Source organism: Phacochoerus africanus, chromosome 2 (genome assembly GCF_016906955.1).
Source record: "Phacochoerus africanus isolate WHEZ1 chromosome 2, ROS_Pafr_v1, whole genome shotgun sequence".
In the NCBI taxonomy this organism is placed as follows: Eukaryota; Metazoa; Chordata; class Mammalia; order Artiodactyla; family Suidae; genus Phacochoerus; species Phacochoerus africanus.
The window spans coordinates 54452545-54476011 of NC_062545.1; the positions used below are offsets into that span (position 1 = coordinate 54452545).

General features: G+C 35.9%; 1 protein-coding gene across 6 annotated transcripts in view; it reads right to left on the bottom strand.

Annotated features, from left to right (window-relative positions):
* Positions 1–23467, bottom strand: part of SNX14 (sorting nexin 14) — an 82921-nt gene that overhangs the window by 26576 nt on the left and 32878 nt on the right. For 3 of the 6 annotated variants that reach the window (XM_047760578.1, XM_047760548.1, XM_047760595.1), the window contains 10 exons: positions 21009–21165; positions 19603–19678; positions 18827–18871; positions 18638–18718; positions 18427–18541; positions 12245–12400; positions 11749–11873; positions 11211–11269; positions 7770–7796; positions 4974–5106 (listed from right to left, as the gene is read on the bottom strand). In XM_047760578.1, coding sequence (XP_047616534.1) covers positions 4974–5106; positions 7770–7796; positions 11211–11269; positions 11749–11873; positions 12245–12400; positions 18427–18541; positions 18638–18718; positions 18827–18871; positions 19603–19678; positions 21009–21165 — 974 coding nt within the window. The remainder of the gene's footprint in view (positions 1–4973; positions 5107–7769; positions 7797–11210; positions 11270–11748; positions 11874–12244; positions 12401–18426; positions 18542–18637; positions 18719–18826; positions 18872–19602; positions 19679–21008; positions 21166–23467) is intronic. The other 3 variants (XM_047760587.1, XM_047760569.1, XM_047760559.1) reach the window with 2 other exon arrangements.

Genomic DNA, 23467 nt, shown 5'->3' on the forward strand with positions numbered 1-23467 from the left:
AAAATTAAGCAATTTACCCAAGGTCATATAGCAAAGAGGCACTGCCACCAAAATGATCCCCCAGCAAGTTCCCAGGGTAGGGGTCATATCACAGCTGTAGCTGCCAGCCCAATTTTAGCCCTGGCAGTGAGACTGGCAATTCCCCTTTCCCCAATCTTCCTAAACAAGGCAAAGAAGATTTCCCTGAGGCCTCACAGTTTAGAACTAGCACTATCTACATGGTAAATCGTAAGTAACACTGTATTGGTCTGCATATAGGGTTAACATCCTATCTACCACTTCCTCCTCTCTTCAGATTATTAGTGATTAGTTTGTCCTCTTCTCCTACTTCTATTATTATTATCTTTGCTTCCAATCAAGAATTTCCATTCTCCTGGTCCAATATGAAAAAGAACAAACATTCTCAGCTTTGTAAAGATAGCTTCCTATTCCTGAAGCAAAAACACAGCTTGTATTTCAAGTAACTGAGAACAAAAAAATAAACAGTACATCTTCCCCTATAAAAATTATGTTTCCAGGAGTTCCTGTCGTGGCGCAGTGGTTAACGAATCCGACTAGGAACCATGAGGTTACGGGTTCAGTCCCTGTCCTTGCTCAGTGGGTTAACGATCCAGCGTTGCCGTGAGCTGTGGTGTAGGTTGCAGACGCGGCTCGGATCCCGCATTGCTGTGGCTCTGGCGTAGGCCGGTGGCTACAGCTCCGATTCAACCCCTAGCCTGGGAACCTCCATATGCCGAGGGAGCGGCCCAAAGAAATAGCAAAAAGAAAAAAAAAAAAATATATGTTTCCAGAGTTCCTGTCGTGGCTCAGTGGTTAGAGAATCCGACTAGGAACCATGAGGTTGCGGGTTCGATCCCTGGCCTTGCTCAGTGGGTTAAAAGATCCGGTGCTGCCGTAAGCTGTGATGTAGGTCACAGATGCGGCTCAGATCCTGTGTTGCTGTGGCTCTGGCCTAAGCCGGCGGGTGCGGCTCCGATTCGACCCCTAGCCTGGGAACCTCCATATGCCGTGGGAGGGGCCCAAGAAATGGCAAAAAGACAAAAAAAAAAAAGTTATATTTCCAAAAGTTCCCAATAACATGGGTAAATGTTTTTGTTACAATCTTAAATGCAGAGAGAGTAGGATAGCAAATTTTATGAATAATACAGCCTAGTTTATGCAGGTGAGAAAGGAAAGGTATTGTTAAAAACAGAATCACCAAAATGTTCATTGACGTGTTTATTGGGGAGTAGAATTATGGTGTTATTTTAAATTTTTTTCTACATTTCAATATTATTAAGAAATCGAGACTATAATATGCTTAAAATCTAAAAACATAACAAACATTATTTTTTTAAGACTCCCTTCTCTGGTCTACCATCTTTCTTCTACACATACTTTTAAAGCGTAGGAGAAAAAAATGCTGTATTTGGATTATCTAAAAAGAAAAAAAGAATTAAGTAAGATTTTCTTCCATTCAAATTATTGTGAAGAAACAGTGAATCTGTTTAACAAGTCATGATGCGATGCGACAAAGGTTGAAAGGAAGGGGGAAACAGGAAAAATGGGTTTATTTACCCTTCGCTCCCAAGTTCCTTCTTGATCATTACCAATCCAATCACTAACATTCATCTCTTATCTACTCAGGTAAGTGAATTTCTTAAGAGCAAAATCCAGATTTTTTTTAAAATTATTATTAAGGTACAGGTGATTTACAATGTTGTACCGTTTTCTGCTAAAAGCAAAGTTATCCAGTTGTACATATATATATGTATACTTATATATACATTCTTTTTCTCATATTATTTTCCATCATGTTCTATCCCAAAAGATTGGATAGAGTTCCCTGTGCTATACAGTAGGTTCCACTGCTTATCCATTTTAAATGTAACAATTTATATCTACTAACCCCAAACTCCCAGTCCATCCCCCTCCCTCCACCAAAATCTAAGTCCTAATCACCTTTTTATCTCCAGTGTGCACAGATATTAAAAGACAAATGAAGATTCAAGATCTCTGTTCAATAAACATTTGTTAAGTAGGAGTTCCTGTCATGACTCCGTGGTAACAAACCCAAATAGTATCCATGAGGACACAGGTTCAATCCGTGGCCCTGCTCAGTAGGTTAAGGATCTGGCATTGCTGTGGCTATGGTGTAGGCTGGCTGGCTGGTACAACTCCAATCCAAACCCTAGCCTGGAAATTTCCATATGCCACAAATGTGACTGTAAAAAGCAAAAAAAAAAAAAGATTTGTTAACCAAATACAAAATACAAATGAGACAACATCTGCCTTTATGCAACTCACTAATTGGTAGGGAAGACAATCATGAACATATTTTCAAATACATAAATTAAACCATAATTTCAAACACAATATGGTACGTGTTTTAACATATGATCTAATAGGAGCAACGAAAGTTCTGCTTGGGGATCGTGATAAGGTCTTACAGGAATCCACTAGATTATGCATGGTAAGTATGAATTTTCTAGATAAATAAAGGGGGAAAAAAAGGCATTTCAAGCAAAACATCATGTGAAAAGATAAAGAGAAATAAAATAGCATGCAGGGTGTAATACTCTTATAAATCAATTAGGGATCCTCATAAAATGTCACTTATGATTCAAAGGTTTAGGATGAAGTCTGAGATTCTATGATAACAAGCTCCTAGGTTATGCCTATGCTGTTGATCCATAGATCACGGTTTGAATATCAAGGGATTAGGTAGGGCATCTACTAACACAACTCCATATGCCTGCCCATATGTCTGGAAAGAGATATGAAATAAAAACTTAATCAAAACATGGTAAATTATTTGACTATTAGAAGTATATCAACTTAACAGAAACCCTTCTGGCCTTAGTAAGCAGTAACATTGTGCTCAAGAACTTTAAAAGTTAGAGAGATGGGATTAAGATGGCAGAATAAAAGGACTTGGAAGAAATAGAAGGCATTGGAAGCAAAGCTCTCTGGAGTATTCATCAGCATGGCCATTTCTCTGGAGGTGGCCATTTTGGGAAAATCTGGCCTCACCCATCAGACCTGAGAAGCCCCAGGCCAAACAACAAGCCAGGTGGGATCACAGCCCTGCCCCTCAGGCTGCCTAAAGACCCCCAGTCACACAGCTGCCTCTAATCTCATCCAGAGACTAAGCCCCACCCACCAGAGGGGTAGGAATCAGACCCACCTACCAGTGGGTAGGCATCGGTCCCTCCCATTAGGAAGCCTATAGCAAGCCCCGCTACCATCTTCAGCCACAAGGGGGGCAGACACCAGAAGTAAGAGAGGCTACAACCCTATTATCTGTAAAAAGATCACCACACCAAAAACCTATAAAAATGAAAAGACAGAGAACTATAACTCAGATGAGGGAGAAAGAAAAAACCCCAGAAAATCAGCTAAGCGATCAGGAGATTCTCAGTCTCCAGGAAAAAGACGTTACACTGTTGATGCTGAAGATGATGCAAAACATTGGAAATAAACTGGAGGCAAAGATGGATAACTTACAGGAAACACTGACCAAAGAGATACAAGATATAAAACCTAAACAAGAAGAGATGCAAAATACAATAACTGAAATAAAAAATTCACTAGAAGCAACTAACAGAAGAATACAGGAGGTAGAAGAACGAATAAGCGAGGTGGAGGACAGATTAGTAGAAATTGCAGATGCAGAACAGGAAAGAGAAAAAAGATTGAAAACGAATGAAGAGAGTCTCAGAGAACTCTGGGACAACGTGAAACACAACAACATCTGTATTATAGGGGTGCCAGAAGGAGAAGAGAGAGAGAAGGGGACAGAAAAAATATTCCAAGAGATAATAGCTGAAAATGTCCCTAACACGGGAAAGGAACCACTCACTCAAATCCAGGAAGCACAATGAGTACCATATAAAATAAACCCAAGGAGGAATACACTGAGACACATATTAATCAAACTAACCAAAATTAAAGACAGAGAAAATCCTGAAAGTGGCTAGGGAAAAGAAACAAATGACATACAAGGAAACCCCAATAAGGTTATCAGCAGATTTTTCAGCAGAAACTCTGCAGGCCAGGAGGGAGTGGCATGATATACTTAATGTGATGAAAGGACAAAACCTCCAACCAAGATTACTTTACCCAGCAAGGCTCTCATTCAGATTTGAAGGAGAAATCAAAAGCTTCACAGATAAGTAAAAGCTGAGAGAATTCAGCAACACTAAACCAGCCTTACAACAAATACTAAAGGAACTTCTCTAGGCAGAAAAGAAAAGGCTGCAACCGGAAACAAAAATACCACAAATGACAAGGCTCACCAGCAAAGGTATTTCGTAAAGATACGAAATCATCCACATAAATTATGCCACCAAAATCAGAAATCATGAGAAGACGAGAGTACAAATGCAGGACACTGGAGATGCACTTGCAATTAAGAGACCAACAACTTAAAACAATCTCGTATATATATATATAGACTCATATCAAAACTTCAGAGTAACTGAAAACCAAATATGTACAATTGATACACAAACAAATAAAAAAATCAACTCAAATACAACACCAAAGAGAGTCATCAAACCACAAGAGGAGAGAACAAGAGAAGAAGGAAAGAAAAAAGAGCAACAAAAACAAACCCAAAGCAATTAATAAAATGGCATTAAGAACATACATATCAATAAGTACCTTAAATGTTAATGGACTAAACGCCCCAACCAAAAGACACAGACTAGCTGAATGGATACAAAAACAAGATCCATATATATGCTGTCTTCAAGAGACCCACATCACTTCTAGGGACACACACAAATTGAAAGTGAGATGATGGAAGGTATTTTAAGTTAGATTAGCACCATGAACCTTATAACATTAGTAATAACTAATGAAAGAAAGGGAAATACAGAGCAAGTGTGAAGTAAGATAAAAAAGAGAAAATAGCAAGTAAGCATATTCAATTTCCTATGCCATTTAAGTCTGAAGTTATACATATATAAAATTGAAGAATTTTTACTTACAAAGTCATCTTCACCTTCAGCTAAACCATAATTAGGCAACATAGCTCCCTCCATTGTTGTGCTCTTGAATACTCCTTTAATTTTGCTACCTATTCTGCTGATTCCAAATGATTCTCCTCTTTTCTGTGTGCTCCTAAACATTAAAAAAAAGTACCAAGAACACAGTAAATTATTAAATTATCAAACAGTCCAGTTTTCTGTAAATAATAATAAAAAGTAGTTTTGAAAAGAGTAAACTGAAGGTATAGCTAAACAAAACTTTTTGGAATTTTCCAGTCACTGATTAAGTCTCAACATCTCAAAAGCCAAAAGTAACAGAACATTTAAAGTTTAAATTTGGGAGGATGAATAAATGAGACATATTTATTAACAAACATTTGAAATTCACCTTCTATTTAACTTTAAAACATTTAACTAAGTATAAAAGATGAGAGCCCCCTAATGGTATATCCTTCTTACTGCCATACTTTTTTTGTTTTGAGGGGTTTTTTGTAAACATTTTCTGAATTTTTAAAAAGCCCTGTTTTTCAGCTGTATCCACAGCGTGTGGAAGTTCCTGGGCCAGGGATCAAACCTGAGCCACAGCAATGACAGCACTGAATCCTTAACCTCTTAGGCTACCAGGTAACTCCTGCCACATGTTTTTTGAAATAAGATTTAAAATGTGGTAAAAACTAATGTTTAAAACAGATTCACAATGTGACAGAAGAAAAAAAAAAAAAACTATGACCTCAGTACTTCATTTTCAGGTGGAATTTAACAACAAAAATGTCTGAAAATTTTTAAGCAAACTTCAACTTTATAATCATATATAAATACTCAAATGACTAAGGTATAAAATGCACCTTACATAACTTCAAAGTAATAACAAGAAAAGATAAAATATCAAAGGGAAGAGTTAGCAATGAACATAAGGATAAAAGCTAATGCAGCCTAAAGGAAGAAGCCTGTTTTGCCATATATATATATATATTAAATAAGGGTTTTACACTTTTTTCAAAAGTGAATTTCTAAAGGCAGAAACAGCTGAAAGCAACAACAAAAATATGCCAAAAAGCAGCAAAAAATTTCCTCCATTACAAGCCTACTGCCTCATGTTTCAAGAAATAAAAACATAACTTTTATCCAACACATGCTCAGAGTTCCCTGGTAACCTAGTAGTTAAGGATTCTCGTCATTGCTGTGGCTGTCATGGCTGTGGCATGGGTTTGATCCCTTGCTCAGGAATTTCCACATGCCACAGGAGTAACCAAATTAAAAAAAAAAAAAAAAATCCTCATGCTCACTAGGTAATACTACCCTCACAACAGATGCCCAAATAAAAACGACTATTTTGGAAGTTCCCGTAATGGCTCAGTGGTTAACAAATCCAACTAGGAACCTTGAGGTCGCAGGTTTGATCCCTGGCTTTGCTCAGTGGGTTAAAGATCTGGCATTGTCATGAGCTGTGGTGTAGGTCACAGACGCATGAGGACACAGGTTTGATCCCTGGCCTCACTTGGTGGGTTAAGGATCCTGAGTTGCGGTGAACTGTGATTTAAGTTGCAGATGCAGCTCAGATCTGGCGTTGCTGTGGCTGTGGTGTAGGCCGGCAGCTGTGCCTCTGATTTGACCCCTAACCTGGGAACCTCCATATACCGTGGGTGCAGCTCTAAAAAGACAAAAAAAAAAAAAAACACCAAGAAAGTTTGTCTGAATGCCCAAATGAATAGCTATTATTCCTACAAGAAAATGCATTGTTAAAATAATGCAACAATTACAGAAATAAAAGTTAGCTGATAAGTTTCAAATGTACCAGATGTATGTGACATATATTTTATACGTGTTCAAGGAGCGAGTAAAACGTATTTCGAAACTGGAAAAACTCTATTAATAAGTAGTAAGGAGTAAAAATGGTACTTAAATAGAATACTTTAAAGAAGCATGCAATTAGTTCTTTTAAATCCAGCATTGTAAACACTGCTCTCTCTGACATAAAAAATGTTTCCAGAAAGAAATATGAAAATGTTGACGAAAATTAAAATCTCTAGAATCTAGATAGATTATTCTAGTCTCTAGGAACTAGATAGATTATAAAACAATTGGGCTTTTTGAAATATGATGTATTTTTAAAATATCTCACTTGTGATTATGCCCAGGAATGTTGAACTGTACTTCTTGCTTTTAAAAAAAGTTCTTTGGAGTTCCCTTCGTGGCTCAGTGGTTATGAATCCAACTAGGAACCATGAGGTTGCAGGTGCCATCCCTGGCCTTGCTCAGTGGGTTAAGGATCCGGCGTTGCCATGAGCTGAGGTGTAGGTCACAGATGAGGCTCAGATCTGGCCATTGCTGTGGCTCTGGTGCAGGCTGGCAGCAACAGCTCCGATTAGACCCCTAGCCTGGGAACCTCCATATGCTGCAGGTGCGGCCCTTGAAAAGACAAAAAAAAAAAAAAAAGAAAAGAAAAAGAAAGAAAAAGAAAAAGTTCTTTAATCACAAATAATTCTAAAAAGTAATTCAGCAAAATCAAAAAAAAAAGTCAAGAGCACTTGAAAAGCAAAATATTGGTTTTTTCCTTTTAATTTTATACTGACATTTTTATTTTATGATGATATATATCATGGTATTTCAAAAAGGAGACATCTAGAATCGAAGTAGAGGTTAACTTTGGAATATCCCAAATAGGCACAAAGGCAGTAAGAGCACAATGCCTCATTTTTTTCATTTTTAGTTGTACTTAGGTTGTTTTAGGTAAACTTTTTGGAGTTAAACAGATAATTTATACAGGAAAGAATCACATGCTGTCTCAAGACTTACCGAAAATCATCCAAACTTAGGCTACCTCTGCAATAACAGATATATGAAATTATATAAGGAAAAGAGAAAGAGAAAAAGCCCAGATATTAAACAAGTTTCACTTCAGAACATAAAACAAAATTTAAAAGCTTTAAAAGTTACGCAGATGGATAGCATTCACCTTCACAAAGGAAAGGAGTTCTCATGAATAACATAATAAAGGAAAGAGAAACAAAACACAATGGCTGTTCTGGGCGGGGTTGGGGTCTGTATTCTACATCATTTTTTTTAACGATTTTTATTTTTTCCATCATATCTGGTTTACAGTGTTCTGTCAATTTTATACTGTACAGCAGGGTGACCCAGTCACACATGCATATATACATTCTTTTTCTCACATTATCATGCTACATCATAAGTGACTAGATATAGCTCCCAGTGCTATAAAGCAGGATCTCACTGGTTATCCATTCCAAAGGCAATAGGTTGCATCTATTAACCCCAGATTCCCAGTCCCTCCCACTCCCTCCTCCTCCCCTTGGCATTCACAAGTCTGTTCTCCATGTCCATGAGTTTCTTTTCTGAGGAGATGTTCATTTGTGCTGGATATTAGATTTCAGTTATAAGTGATATCTTATGGTATTTGTCTTTGTCTTTCTGGCTCATTTCACTCAGGATGAGATTCTCTAGTTCCATCCATGTTGCTGCAAATGGCATTATGCTGTTCTTTTTTAAGGCTGGGCAGTATTCCATTGTGTATATATACCAAATCTTCTTAAGCCAATCATCTGTCGATGGACATTTAAGCTGTTTGCATGACTTGGCTATTGTGAATAGTGCTGCAATGAACATACAGGCGCATGTGGCTTTTTCAAGGAGAGTTTTGTCTGGATATATGCCCAGGAGTGGGATTGCTGGGTCATATGGTAGTTCTACATATAGTTTTTGAAGGTACCACCATACTGTTTTCCATAGTGGTTGTACCAATTTACATTCCCACCAACAGTGCGGGAGGGGTCCCTTTTCTCCATACCCTCTTCAGCATTTGTTATTTGTGGACTTATTAATGATGGCCATTCTGACTGGTGTGACGTGGTACCTCACTGTAGTTTTGATTTGCATTTCTCTAATAATCAGTGATGTTAAGCATTTTTTCATGAGCTTGTTGGCCACCTGTATATCTTCTGTATATACAGAATGGTCTGTATATCCTGAATGGTCTTTTGCTCATTCTTCCATGGGGTTGTATATCCTGAATGATCTTTTGCTCATTTTTCCATTGGGTTGTTGCCTTTTTTGTACATCATTTTCTTTTAAAGTTCTTTAAAACTCAGTATGTCAGGAAATAATTCTGTATTTTTGCCCTCATTTAGAATGTTTGTTTGATACAGTGGAAAGTATTCAGAGACTAAGCAACCAAAAACTTGGCACAGAAAACATACTTGTATTTGCTAACATGGAATTCATGCCTGTATTAGATATAATTGTGCATGCTCCACGTTTTCAGTTTGAGTATTTTTAAAAGTTACTGTTTTAAGCTAGGAAGCAAAGTTAACAAAAGATCCCTAATAGGTTTTTAAAGTTATGCCTTAAGAATAGAATGAAACAAAATAGTATATTAAATTATATGCATTAAAGTTCTACTTTTAAAGAAACAAATACCATATGATATCACTTATTTATGGAATCTAAAATATGGAACAGATAATCCTACCTAAAAATAACAAACAAACAATAAACAGAAACAGATCATGGTCAAAAAGAGCAGACTTGGGGCTGGGTGGGGAGTGGGATGGATGGACATTTTGGGGGTTTAGGGATGCAAACTGTCATATTTGGAATGGATGGGCAATGGGATCCTACTGTATAGCACAGGGAAATGTATGTGATTGGGTCACTTTGTTGTACAAGAGAACTTGATGAAACACTGTAAATCAGCTATACTTTAATCATCATCATAATAATAAACAAATTTACTTCTAAAATACAATTTAAATAGAATGTTGACATAAAATGTAGGAATAAATATTTTACATATTTAGGTCATCTAACAGCAATTTAGCAATGCTACTCTAAATTTTCAATGAAAGAATATTAAGAAAGTCTTCTACTTATTCCAAATAGATAAATGAATTGTTAAGTATCACAGAAGCAGAGCCCTAACAAGACTGATAATTAATGTTAGAGTCAGGTCAATATAAAGAAAAACATACTTTAAAAGACCATAGTCAGTACCTAAAATGAAAACAACCCATATTTTCTTCCTGTTAATATCATATCTTAAAATTAGCAGAATTAGTGTCTTAATATGTTGAAGATAGCTAAGTGCTCTCAAAGTAGCAAAGAAAGCTTTCTATCTCTGAGGTTATGACCGTGACTTACATTTAGCTACTCAGCATACTTGTAAAATAAAGAACCACTTCCTCTTAAAAGTCCTATATAAGAATTCTGACTCAGCTCAGTATCAGTATGAGACTCCAAACATCCTAAGTCCATAGCAGAGATAAATTACATCACTGCTTCTCAAATGATGCTGGGAAACTTGATAAAAGCCTTGAAAAAGTATTCAAATGAAAGAAGGCATGTGGATCGGATAAAGAGTACTATTTTAGATAGCATGAATGGAATTTTTGTTCAGTAAATTAACTGTTTCATGGCTGCGGTACACAAAATCTTAGGAAAAAGTAAAGGAGTGACATTTTAACCAAGAATCGTAAAGATATATTCCACTTTTCAGAAAACTTACTGTATGTATACAACTTATATTGCGGCATTATGTAAAAATTAATATTAAACATTCAAAAAAATTCAAATCTTATTTCTACAACCCTAGATTATGCCAAAAAATGCAATACAGGAGTTCCACTGTGGCTCAGTAGGTTACAAACCCAAAGAGTATCCATAGGATGCAGGTTTAATCCCTGGCCTCGCTCGGTGGGTTAAGGATCCAGCGTTGCAGTGAGCTGTGGTATAGGTCACTGAGGCAGCTTGGAACCTGTGTTGCTGTGGCTGTGGCATAGGCCAGCAGCTGCAGCTCCAATTGGACCCTTAGCCTGGGAACTTCCATATGCCGCAAGTACGGCTCTAAAAAGCAAAAACTAAAATTAAAATTACGTAAAACTGAGTTGTCTATGGATTTCAATTTACTCATGCAGTCCACAACCTCCAATAAAGCAGGTGGTCAAGCACTAATATGTATTAATTACAGATCAACAAGGCAATGGTATGTATCTTAAGTTTTTCTAAAAGAATTTCAGACAAAAAAAAAAAGAATTTCAGCCATTTTCACATTATTATATGTAGTAGAGCTCTACAATTCCTTAGTAAAATGTCTTGTGTACTCATGTGGAAATGAAACCATATATTGAAAGAAAAAAGCTAATAAAGATAATGATGCTATCAATGAATAAGAATCAACAAGAAGCAAAAAAAAGAAACATATATACGACTGAATATACCTACCTGTTGAATTTTGAATTGCGTGTTGGTGATTCTGCACCTCGTAAAAGTTGTCTGAAATACTTCAAAGATAATTATGATTTATTAAACTAATATTTGATATTGAAACATGCTATTTTCCCTTACTACCTTAAATTATGTAAATTACTTAAATTACGTAAATACAATCAGTAAAATATGGTAAGGATTAAGATACGGTAAGTGGAAATATTCAAGCTATCTGATTTGCACAAGTCTGTAAATAACATATATATAAGAAGAATGAGATCTCTGCACTACCACTATAAAACCACTCAGGCATATGGCAAATCAGATAGATCAATTTAGTCAGAATTTACTAGTCACATATACACAAACATGGTTTTGGTATTGAGAACTTTTTTTATACTCAAATTCCATCTCCAGTAAGTTATGTAGTGGAAAATTGTACTCATTTTCTTAATTAGCTATGCTTTATTTTTCTGTTTGTTATCTGAATTATTCATCTAATGATAGCAAAGTCATTAATAAATTTTGAAATAAGATTAATATTTTGACTTACTTCATCACTGTGGCAGAACATAGGAGTAAACACATTTTCCAAGAGAGAAAGTACATGTTCATATGCTTCAAAAAGACATCTCATAGTTTGAAGTTTCACAACATCTATATATGGACCTTCAGCAACTGTTAAAAAATTATATTGTAAAAATTATTTATGAAAAGCAAAAATACATTATATACTAGTTTAAAATTCATTACAGTGAAAGAACATTCAAACAATACTAAAACTATTTGGCAGAAAATCCACTGTTAAGGTGTAGAAATCACACTAGAATGAGGAATTAGAACAACCAAGCTCCAGTTCTGGCAAGTATTAGTTATGTGAATTGTGAATAAGTTCCTCCATTTAAGCTTTCATCTTGTTAGTAAAATAGGATAATGCCAGCCTGTGTATCTCACACAGCTGTAGCAATAATAAGCAGAGAATACATAAGAAAACTCTGAAAACAGTAAAAGAGCTAAAAAATTCATTCTCATCGTCATCTTTTACTTACTTTTTTGAATTTCTTCTACAATGAAGGGATCAAATCGAATTTTGTCAATACTTTCATCCAAACAATATGTTTTATAAATCTTTTGCAACTCCTCATGGAGAGACAGCATTTCATCATTCGATAACTCTGGCCGCAAAATCCTGTCATTGAATTCCTCTAGCAAATTCACAAAGAGTAAAAAAAAGAATTATTTTCAATGAATAAAACTATGCAATGAAAACTTCATGTTCCAAGTCTAATTGTAATCAATATTAAAAGCATCAATCTACTCATCATTTTAAGTTTTTTAAAAAGAATTGGGAATAGAATTCAGATGAAAGAGAAGCTCAATTAAATATTTTATATACTAATATAAAATATGTAAGAACTTGGCATAGCCATACAAATTTTCTAAAATTTAAACTAGTAAAGATATTTGTAGAATTTCCTATAAAGAACATAAAATTAATTTATTATACCAAGGGTCTTTAATATTTTGAAATCTGATTCACTAAATAACAGTGAAAACTAGGCTTTTTTAAGTCCCAATCAATATTTTTTTTTGTCTTTTTTTTTTGCTATTTCTTGGGCCGCTCCTGCAGCATATGGAGGTTCCCAGGCTAGGGGTTGAATCGGAGCTGTAGCCACCAGCCTACACCAGAGCCACAGCAACGCAGGATCCGAGCCGAGTCTGCAGCCTACACCACAGCTCACGGCAATGCCAGATCTTTAACCCGCTGAGCAAGGCCAGGGATCAAACCCGCAACCTCATGGTTCCTAGTCGGATTCATTAACCACTGAGCCACGATGGGAACTCCCCAATTAATATTTTTAAACAATATTTCTATCCATCATGGAGGTTACAGATGAGATCAGATTAATCTTTTTTTCTAAAATGACAGACAATAGGAAAGAAATACTGACTGCCTTTTCTTCATTATAAGAGATAACATGGAGCTTACCCCTTAATTCTTAATTATCCAAACCAAAACACAGAGAAGAAAGAAAGGAGTTTTTTAAATAAAGAAAAAACTTGAACAGAATATATAATATCTTTGGGATGACAGTAAATTCATATAATTGGGATCTTAAAAAAGAGAGAGAGAGAGAGAGAAAATAAGGCAGAATATCTGAAGGGATAACAGCCAAGAATTTTCAAAAATGATGAAAGACACCAACTCAACATATCCAAGACTCTTAGCAAAGTCCAAGCAGAATAAATAAAAAGAAAATTAAAAAAACTACACATTACAGTCAAATTGCTAAAACTCCAAAAATAAAGAGGAAATTGAACAACCAATTAGGGAGAAAAGGGACATATATACAGGGGAACAAACATAAGAATGGAAGCTAAATTCTCTTTAGAAACCATGGCACTATTCAAGAAACAGTGGAATAAAGACTTAAAATGCTAAAAGAAAAAACCTATCAACCTAAAACCCTATATTTGGTGAAAATATCCTTTTTAAATGAATATAAAATAAACATCTTTTCAGACAGACAAAAGCTAAAAGAAGTTACTTCCAGCAGATTAGTACTGTAAGAAATGCAAAAAAGCTGTATTTCAGTAGAGGGACAAAGATAACAGAAACTGGTTCCACAGAAAAAAATGAAGACTACCAGAAAAACAAATATGCCAAAATGTACATGCATGTGTATGTGTATGTTTGTGTGTGTGTGTGTAGACTGCTGATTACTTAGGGAGAAATAACAATGTACTGTGGGTTTCATAGTCTAGTTAAACTACATGATAACATGCATGACAGGCAAGAAGGAGGTAAACTGAGGCACACTGAAGCTCCTATATTGTTCCTAAAACAGTAAGAAATTCTTAAATGAAGATTGTGATGAAGGTAATCATGATTATTGAATAATCACCAGAAAAAAAAAAAGAGGAGACATAAATAAAAAGTCAATAGAGGAGACTATGCGGACAGGCCATAAGTTTCAATAAACTTCGAAGGACTGAAATCACACAGAATATACTGTCTGATCAAAACTGTATTAAATTAGAAATCAATCACCATAAGATACCTCAAAAATCCCCAAGTTTTTGTAAATTTAACAATACACTTCAAAATAACCCAAGGGTCAAAGAATAAGCCACGAGGAAATCTAAAACCATTTCAAACTGAATGACTATAAAAAACACAACATTACCAAAAACCCTAGAATTCAGTTATAGCAATTCATGGAGAGAAATTTATAGTTTTAGGTTCCTATATTAGGAAAGAAGAAATGCGTACAGATTAATCCTAAGTGCTTCCAACTTAAGAAACCAAAAGTGGTGCGAACTAAACTCAAGGTAAGCAAAAGAATAGAAATTTGAAAAGATGAAAGCTAAAAATTAGAAAATCAAAAGTATTTCAAAATTTCACAAACCACTATCAATATAGATTAAGAAAAAAGAAAGTACAAATTACCAATAAACAGGGGACATCAGAGTTCCCATCGTGGCTTAGTGGTTAACAAATGCGACTAGGAACCATGACGTTGTAGGTTCGATCCCTGGCCTCGCTCAGTGGGCTAAGGATCTGGCATTGCTGTGAGCTGTGGTGTAGGCTGCAGACAAGGCTCAGATCCCATGTTGCTGTGGCTCTGGTGTAGGCCGGTGGCTACAGCTCTGATTAGACCCCTAGCCTGGGAACCTCCATATACCGTGGGTGCAGCCCTAGGAAAATACAAAAAAAAAAAAAAAAAGAGGGGACATCACTACAGGCTCCATAATAAGAGAACATTAGGAATAACTTGCTGAAAAAGACAGACAAGAAGCATTTCAAAAATCCACTGTCCATTCATGATAAAAATTGCCAGCCAATTATGGCCAGAAAGAAATATTCTCAATCTAATAAAGGGGATCTACAAAATAAAAACAAACAAACAAACAAACAAAAAAAAACCCAGACTAATATTATACATAATGATATAACACTAAATGATTTCCCCCTAAAGCAAGAATGTCAGTCTCACTGCCACAATATAGCATTGTAGTGAAGGTATTAGCCATTATAATAGGCAAGAAAAAGAAATAAAAGATACAAACATTACAAAGGAAAAAATAAAACTATGTATTTGCAAATGTCATGACTGTGCATGTAGAAACCCTAAGGAAATCTACAAAAAAGCTACTAGAACTAACAAGTAAATTTAGCAACATCATAGAATACAAAGTCAAGATGCAAGAAATTAATTCTATTTCTGTATATTAGCAACAAACAATTCGAAAAATTACTTTATTTATTTATTTATTTTTTTGGTCTTTTTGCTATTTCTTGGGCCGCTCCCGCGGCATATGGAGATTCCCAGGCTAGGGGTCAAATCGGAGCTGTAGCCACCGGCCTACGCCAGAGCCACAGCAACGCGGGATCCGAGCCGCGTCTGCAACCTACGCCACAGCTCACGGCAACGCCGGATCGTTAACCCACTGAGCAAGTGCAGGGATCGAACCCGCAACCTCATGGTTCCTAGTTGGATTTGTTAACCACTGCGCCACGACGGGAACTCCCGAAAAATTACTTTAAATGCCACATGCAAATAAATCCAAAAACAAAGACGCCCCATTGAAAACTACAAACCATTTTTATGGAAATTAAATAATGGTGAAATGAATGAAAAAAATATACTGTGTACATGCACTGGAAACCTAAACACTGTTAAAATCTCATTACTCCCCAAGTTGATCTACAGGTTCAATGTAACCCCAATCAAAACATCAAGCAGGCTGAGGGAGGGAGAAGGCATTGGCAATATGATTCTAAAATTTATATGGAAGTGCAAAGAACCTAAAATAGTTAAAACAATCTTAAAAAAGAATGAAGTGGGAGGCTTTAAACCACCTAACTTCAAGACTTACTAATAGCCAAAGTAATCAAGATTGTGGTATTGGCCAAAAACAGCAGACATACAGATCAATGGAAAAGGACAGAATCCAGAGATAGACACATGCATATATAGTCAAATGCTTTTGTCAAGATAGGAAGGAAAGGTCTCCTCAAAAATATTGGAAAAAGTGGATATCCACATGGGGGAAAAAGGAACTTTCACCCTACCTAACACCAACTCAAAAATTATTTCAAAATAGATCACAAACCTGGATATAAGGTATAATATTACAATGCATCTAGAGAAAAACAGGCAAATATCACTTTGACTTAGGATAGGCAAAGATTTATTAGGGAAGTCTCAGAAAGCACTAACCATAAAATTAAAAATTAATACACTAGGAGTTCCCATCATGGTGCAGTGGAAACGAATCCAACTAGGAACCATGAGGCTGCAGGTTCGATCCATAGCCTTGCTCAGAGGGTTAAGGATCCAGCGTTGCTATGAGCTGTGGTGTAGGCTCAGGTCTGGCATTGCTGTGGCTGGAGCGTAGGCCAGCAGCTATAGCTCCAATTAGACCCCTAGCCTGGGAACCTACATATGCCATGGGTGCAGCCCTAAAAAACAAACAAAAAATGGGTACACTAAAGCTCATCAAAATTTAACAGTTCTGTTCATCAAAAGACACTACTCAGAAAATGAAAAGACAAGACATAATCTGGAAGAAAATATTCATAATACTTTTCATAATTCATATTCATAATCTATATCTATGACAAAAAGACATGTATATAGAATATATAAAGAACTACTATAATTTAATGACAAAAAGAAAAACAATTCAATAAAAAATAGACAAAAGACAATTCCACAGAAAGACATTTAAATCCAATAAGCACATGATAAAGTGTTCAACTCCGTTAGTTATTAGAGAAATGCAAATTAAAAGCACAACAAGATACCACCATACACCACCTAAAATGGCTAAAATTAAAAAATAAACACTATCAAATTTTGGTAAGTATGTGGCACTCTCTCATTGCACAGGGAATAAAACAGTACAATCACTTTGGAAAATAATTTGGCAGCTTCTTATAAAATTAACCATGTATCTACTCTGTGACCCACCAATTCTACTTCCAGTTATTAAATATATGCCCAACAGAAAGCCCTGTACAAGAATGTGCACAGTAGCTTAATTCATAATAACCCAAAAGTGACAGCAGTCCAGATATCCATCTACAAAGAGAATGAATAATATAAAGTGTGGTACCCTCAAACAAAAGACTACTACTTAGCAGTAAAAAAGAGCAAACTACTCATCTATACAACAACACGAATCAATCTTAAAATGCATTATCCTGAATCAATGAAGCCAGGCACAGAAGAGTACATACTATGAGATTCCATTCATATAAGGAAATTGTACCGGCAAAAAACTGTGCTAAGAGAAATGAGACCAGTGAGTGCTCTGGCAGGAGTGGAAGCAGGGGTGGATCTTTTGGGAAGGGCCCTAATGGAACTTCCTAGGGTTATGGAAATGTTCTTTATCTTAATAAAGGTGTAGGTTACAGAGATGTGCAGATTTGTTGAAACTGATCAATCTATATACATTTAAGTTCCATGAGTTTCACAGTGCAAATTATACCTCAATTTTTTTAAATGTATATTTTAAAAAGAAATTAGGTGCATAAAAATTAATTTTTTCACAGATAGTCCATACCAGTGTCTCTAAGTCCAATCATATAAGATGTTATAGAGGAGTTCCCTTCATGGCTCAGTGGTTGATGAATCTGACTAGGAAACATGAGGTTGCGGGTTCAATCCCTGGCCTTGCTCAGTGGGTTGAGGATTCAGCATTGCCATAAGCTGTGGTATAGGTTGCAGACACAGCTCGGATCCCGCGTTGCTGTGGCTGTGGTGCAGGCCTGCAGCAACAGCTCCAATTAGACCCCTAGCCTGGGAACTTTCAAATGCCGCGGCAGCAGCCCTAGAAAAGGCACAAAGACAAAAAAAAAAAAAAAAGATGCTATAGAAATCATAAAGTAAAACATTTTCTATTTTATTATTTAATCAAAATAATACTTAACAAAAACTGTGACAAAACACTAATGAAAGGGTCTTTAATGTATTTTCATTATTCTGAATTTTTAGTAGGTTTTTTCTGCTAATAGGATTTGGCTGAAGTCAGTTACAGATTATATCCCAGTGTGGAAAGGAGTGGACACTTGAGAGACAATTTATAGGTATTCTTAGAATATCTGGTAAATGAAACTTAGTACAATGAGAGATGACAACTACAACATCAGATCTGATCTAAATATTCAAATAAATGAACAATTTTAACAATGACTTTAGTAAAGTACACAGGTAAACCTCACCCACAGTCAGACAAATCTGCAACACATGCACCGCTCCTTCTTGTTTCAGGAAGTTCATAAAGCGAAATAAGAGATCTTGTTGCTCTCGGATTTGCTTCAATTCTAACTTCAGCACCTTGATACAATATAGGAGGAGGAATAAGTTAAGGCTATATAAATACGTGATAAAATTGCTTATATCAAAATTAATGTTATTCCTGAAAATACTTACAGATGGTTTTTTATTTCTAGGTTCTGCAAATTTCTGCAAGAATGGAACCAAAGGGGAAGGTGGTTCAGTTGCTTTTTCAGGCTTTAAAGAAAGAGAATTAATTAAGTCATTAACATGTCATTTGGTTTTACAGATATGAATAAAAATTCAATGCAATCTAAAGTATTTTCTAATATGTTCGATACTCACTGGACTGTCATCTATGAAGATGATAAGCAAATGATTCACAACATCCTAATGGAAAATAATAAACAGACATCAAGACAATTCCATTATTGTATTCTGCCCAGAATTCTCAAAGCTTTTATCATATCATGAAAGTTTCTAGAAAAATGAAGAAACAAATGGAGCAGTGGTAAAGCATCTGCATTTATGTAATACAGACGGACTTTTTAAAAAAATCTGTAATACAGGGTTCTCAACCTTTAAAGGTGAAAATGGGAAAAGTTATTCTGACTTTGGCATTTAAAACATTTATAAATTATTTATATTTCTTCAAAATCTTACTGGATCAAAAGTAAAAGCAACTCAAGTATCTATCAATGGATGAATGAATGAACAGAATGCGATATATACCTACAATGGAATATTACTCAGCTTGGAAAAGAGAATTCTAACATATGCTACAACATGGATGAAACTTGAGGACATTACGCTAAATAAAATAAGCCAAATATAGCAAATGTTGCATCATCCCACTAAGGTGAGGTTCTCAGAGTAGTCAAATTCATAGAAAGTACAATTAGGAAGGAATGTTACCAGGGGCTAGGAAGAATAGAAAATTAGTTTATATGGGTGAAGTTTCAGTTTTGAAGATAAAGAGTTCTGGAGATAGATAATAGTGATGGTTGCTCAACAATATGACTGTACTTAATACCACTGAATTGTACATAAAAAATATTTAAGGTGGTAAATTTTAGATGTATTTTATCACAACTAAAGAAAAAAATTTTTTTAAGTCTTACTGGATCAGCTAGGAAATCCAAAGAAGGAAGGAACACTGAACCAGAGAGGATCTCTCTTAAAAGTAAGGTCAGGGATCTGGAAAAGGAACAATAATGTATATATTTAGTGATTTACCTCAGTCCTTACCTGGAAATCTTTTTAACATGTAGACTATGATTCAATAGGTCTGAGGTGAGCCCTGAGATTCTGCCATCTCTAACAAGCCCCCAAGTAATGCTCATGTTACTGGTTCAAAGACCACACTTGAAGCCTTTAATTGGCTAAAAGAGAATACTATTTAAGATGGAAAAAGCATTTCTTCAGCAGGAGGAACTTGAGTAAGCATTAGAAAACAAGGTCTCAGAATATTAAAATTTAAATAAAATAAATATGTAAAAATAATACTTGTAACAGTGTAATTACTTCATTATAAATATTTTAATATAAAACAATTTGTTTAAAATATTTAATTAAAACATTTAAAATATTAAAATTTTTAAAATTAAACATTTTAAATAAAGTAATGTTTAAAGTACATCACTAAAGGAGTTCTCTTGTGGCTTAGCAGGTTAAGGACCTGACATTGTCACTGCAGTGGCTCAGGTCACTCCTGTGGTGTGGTTTTGATCCCTGGCCTGGGAATCCACATGCCACAGACACAGCCAAAAAAAAAAAAGTGCATCACTAAAAATAAGCCATAGTTGAATATATTGCACAGCACAGGGAAATACAGTCATTATTTTGTAACAACTTTAAATGGACTATAATCTATAAAAAACTGAATCACTATGTTGTACACCTGAAGCTAATATATTGTAAACTAGCTATACTTCAATAATAAATACATTTATTTATTTTAAAAAATAACCCACGAAGTTCCTGCTGTGGCTCAGCAGTAGCAAACCCAACTAGTGTCCATGAGGACAAAGGTTCAATCCCTGTCCTCGTTCAGTGGGTTAAGGAACCTGAGCTGAGGTGAGCTACGGTGTAGTCAAAGACAAGGCTCGGATCTGGGACTGCTTTGGCTATGGGGTGTAGACCGGCAGCTGCAGTTCTGATTCGACCCCTAGCCTGGGAACTTCCATATGCTGCTGGGGCAGCCCTAAAAAAGACCAAAAAAAACAAAAAAAGAGTAGCAATACATAGGAGTTCTTGCTGTGGCACAGTGAGTCAAGAATCCAACTGCAGTGGCATGGATCACTGTGGAGGCACAGGTTCATTCCTTGGCTGGGCACAGTTGGGTAAGGGATCTCGTGTGACCACAGCTGCAGCATGGGTCACAGCTACAGCTCATATTCAATCCCTGGCCCGGGGAAATTCCACATGCCTCAGGTGCAACCATAAAAAAAAAAAAAAAAAAAGAATAGAAATATACATATGGCATGATATGTAAATACTGCTATGACATTTTCCAATCTATTTATACCTGCAGTCTGTTGCTTTAGGAGGCAAAATATAAGGGAAAAGTAGTTCAGTAAGTTTCCTTAAATAATGTAATTCATCTCTTCGACTCCTCAAAGCCACATGAAGTTCTGGCCCATATTCTTCTAAAGCAGCTTGCTGTAAAAACTCTGTATTTTCTACTATAAAGATAAGAAATAAATATTGGAAGAAGTTAAGCAACATTTAATAACTTCAGCCATTCCACAAACAAATAGAAAATAATTTAACATAACCACTCCTTTCTTACCCTTCCTTTCTTTCCAGTACACATTCTACTGAGAAATTTTTCACAAATGGGATATAAAGAAAGTAATTTTCCTCTTTGCTGAAAGTTTTGTTTTTGGTTTTGGGTTTTTTGGGGTTTTTTTTGTCTTTTTAGGGCCGCATCCGCAGCATAAGGAGGCTCCCAGGCTAGGGGTCTAATCAGAGCTGTAGCCGCCAGCCTACACCGGAGCCACAGCAATGCCAGATCCGAGCCATGTCTGCAACCTATACCACAGCTCACAGCAAAGCGGGATCCTTAACCCACTGAGAGAGGCCAGGGACTGAACTCAAAACCTCATGGTTCCCAGTCGGATTCATTTCCGCTGCGCCAGGACGGGAACTTCCAAAAGTTTTTAAATTATTCGAAATAAATAATAAAAGGGCCCTCTACCCCTGGGGAAACAAAAATTTAAACTCGTATCATTACACGTTAAATAAAAGCAAAAAGTTTTAAGTGGTAAAAACTATGGCAAACATCTTCTAGCATACACAAAGCTTTTGTTTTTAAATGTTACATTTGTAACATTTAATTTACATCCTCTGCAAATATAAAAAAAAATCCTGCTTAGACCCAGCGTTGTCACTGCTGTGGATTTAATCTCTGGCACAGGAATTTCAAACTGTTACAGGCATGGCCAAAACATAAAATCCTTCTTAAAGTACTTTATTATCTCTTCTTTCCAATCAAAATCATTCAGGTAACCTTTTAAAGTAATTACAGTATAGAAACTGGTTTCCTTGGTTAAGTTTAGTATCTTCTCTCCAGGGTATAGGACACAAGTGGTACAGAATTGTATTACAGTGTAAGTCCATGAAGTTAGATTACTTAATAAATATTAACTGATGACAGAAGTTATACTAACAGAGGCGTTCCTGTTGTGACTTAGTAGGTTACAAACCTGACTAGTATCCTTGAGGATGCAGGTTCAATCCCTGGCATCACTCAGTGGGTTAAGGATCCCATATTGCCATGAGCTGTGGTGTAGGTCGTAGACATGGCTCAGATGCTGCTGTGGCTGTGGCTATGGCGTAGGCCAGCAGCTCTAATTGGACTCCTAGCCTAGGAACTTCCATATGCCACAGGCGTAGCCCAAAAAAGCAAAAAAAAAAAAAAAGTTATATTAACAAAGTTTTCTCAAAAGGCCAAGCACTAAACTAATATTTTAAAACTTAAAAGTATTAATATTGCCAGTCCTTTTTATAGACCTCAAAAGAGTAGGAGAAAAATAAAGCATGTTTTCCCCTATCAGCATGCTAGGCCAGATTTTAAAATCATGGAGTCTGTGAAGAGAATCTTTACCCTATTTCAATGGCATTTATTTCAGTTCATATAATTAGAGCATATTTGGGGAAACTGTGTTCTAGGTAGAGTGGAAGTTAAATTATAAGTTAATTTGCCCTTTGGTATGAAAAATTCCTCAGGAATGAGAAGGATGTCATATAATTTATTTAACATTTTTTTGTGTGTTCATCTTACAGTATCATAACAAAATAGTTTCACCTTCAACATAGTTAAAAAGTGGAAGAGTTTAAATATATGTAATTAAATTGTTAAATAAAAAAAATTAACTTTCAAAATCATTGTCTTGTCATTAGTAAAAACACACCAGAAAGTAGGTAGTAACTATGTTGTAGCCATTTTGTTATGTCTACTTTACTGTCATAAAAAAAAAGGAAAAGTGGGATTTTTTTATTAGTAAATTCTGCTTTTTTATGGCTGCATCCATGGCATTTTGAAATGTTTGGGCCTAGGATTGAATCCAAGCCACAGCCGTGACCTACACTGGAGCTGTGGCAATACCAGATCCTTTACCCCACTGCACCAGGTCAGGGAGAGAACATGTGCTTTTGCAGCAACGGGAGCCCCTCTGGTTGGATTCTTAACGCACTGCACCACAGGGACTCCAGTAAATATTACGTAGGAGCAGTTTTAAGTTTCCAGAAAAACTGAAAGGAAAGTATACAGTTTCCATACTATTAACACCTTACATGGTTTGGTACATTTGTTACAACTGATACACTTTTTTTGTTGTTGTTGTCTTTTTTTCTTTTAGGGCTGCACCGTTGGCATATGGAAGTTCCCAGGCTAGGAGTCGAACTGGAGATGTAGCCACCAGCCTTCGCCACAGCCACAGCAACATGGGATCTGAGCCTTGTCTGCAACCTACATCACAGCTC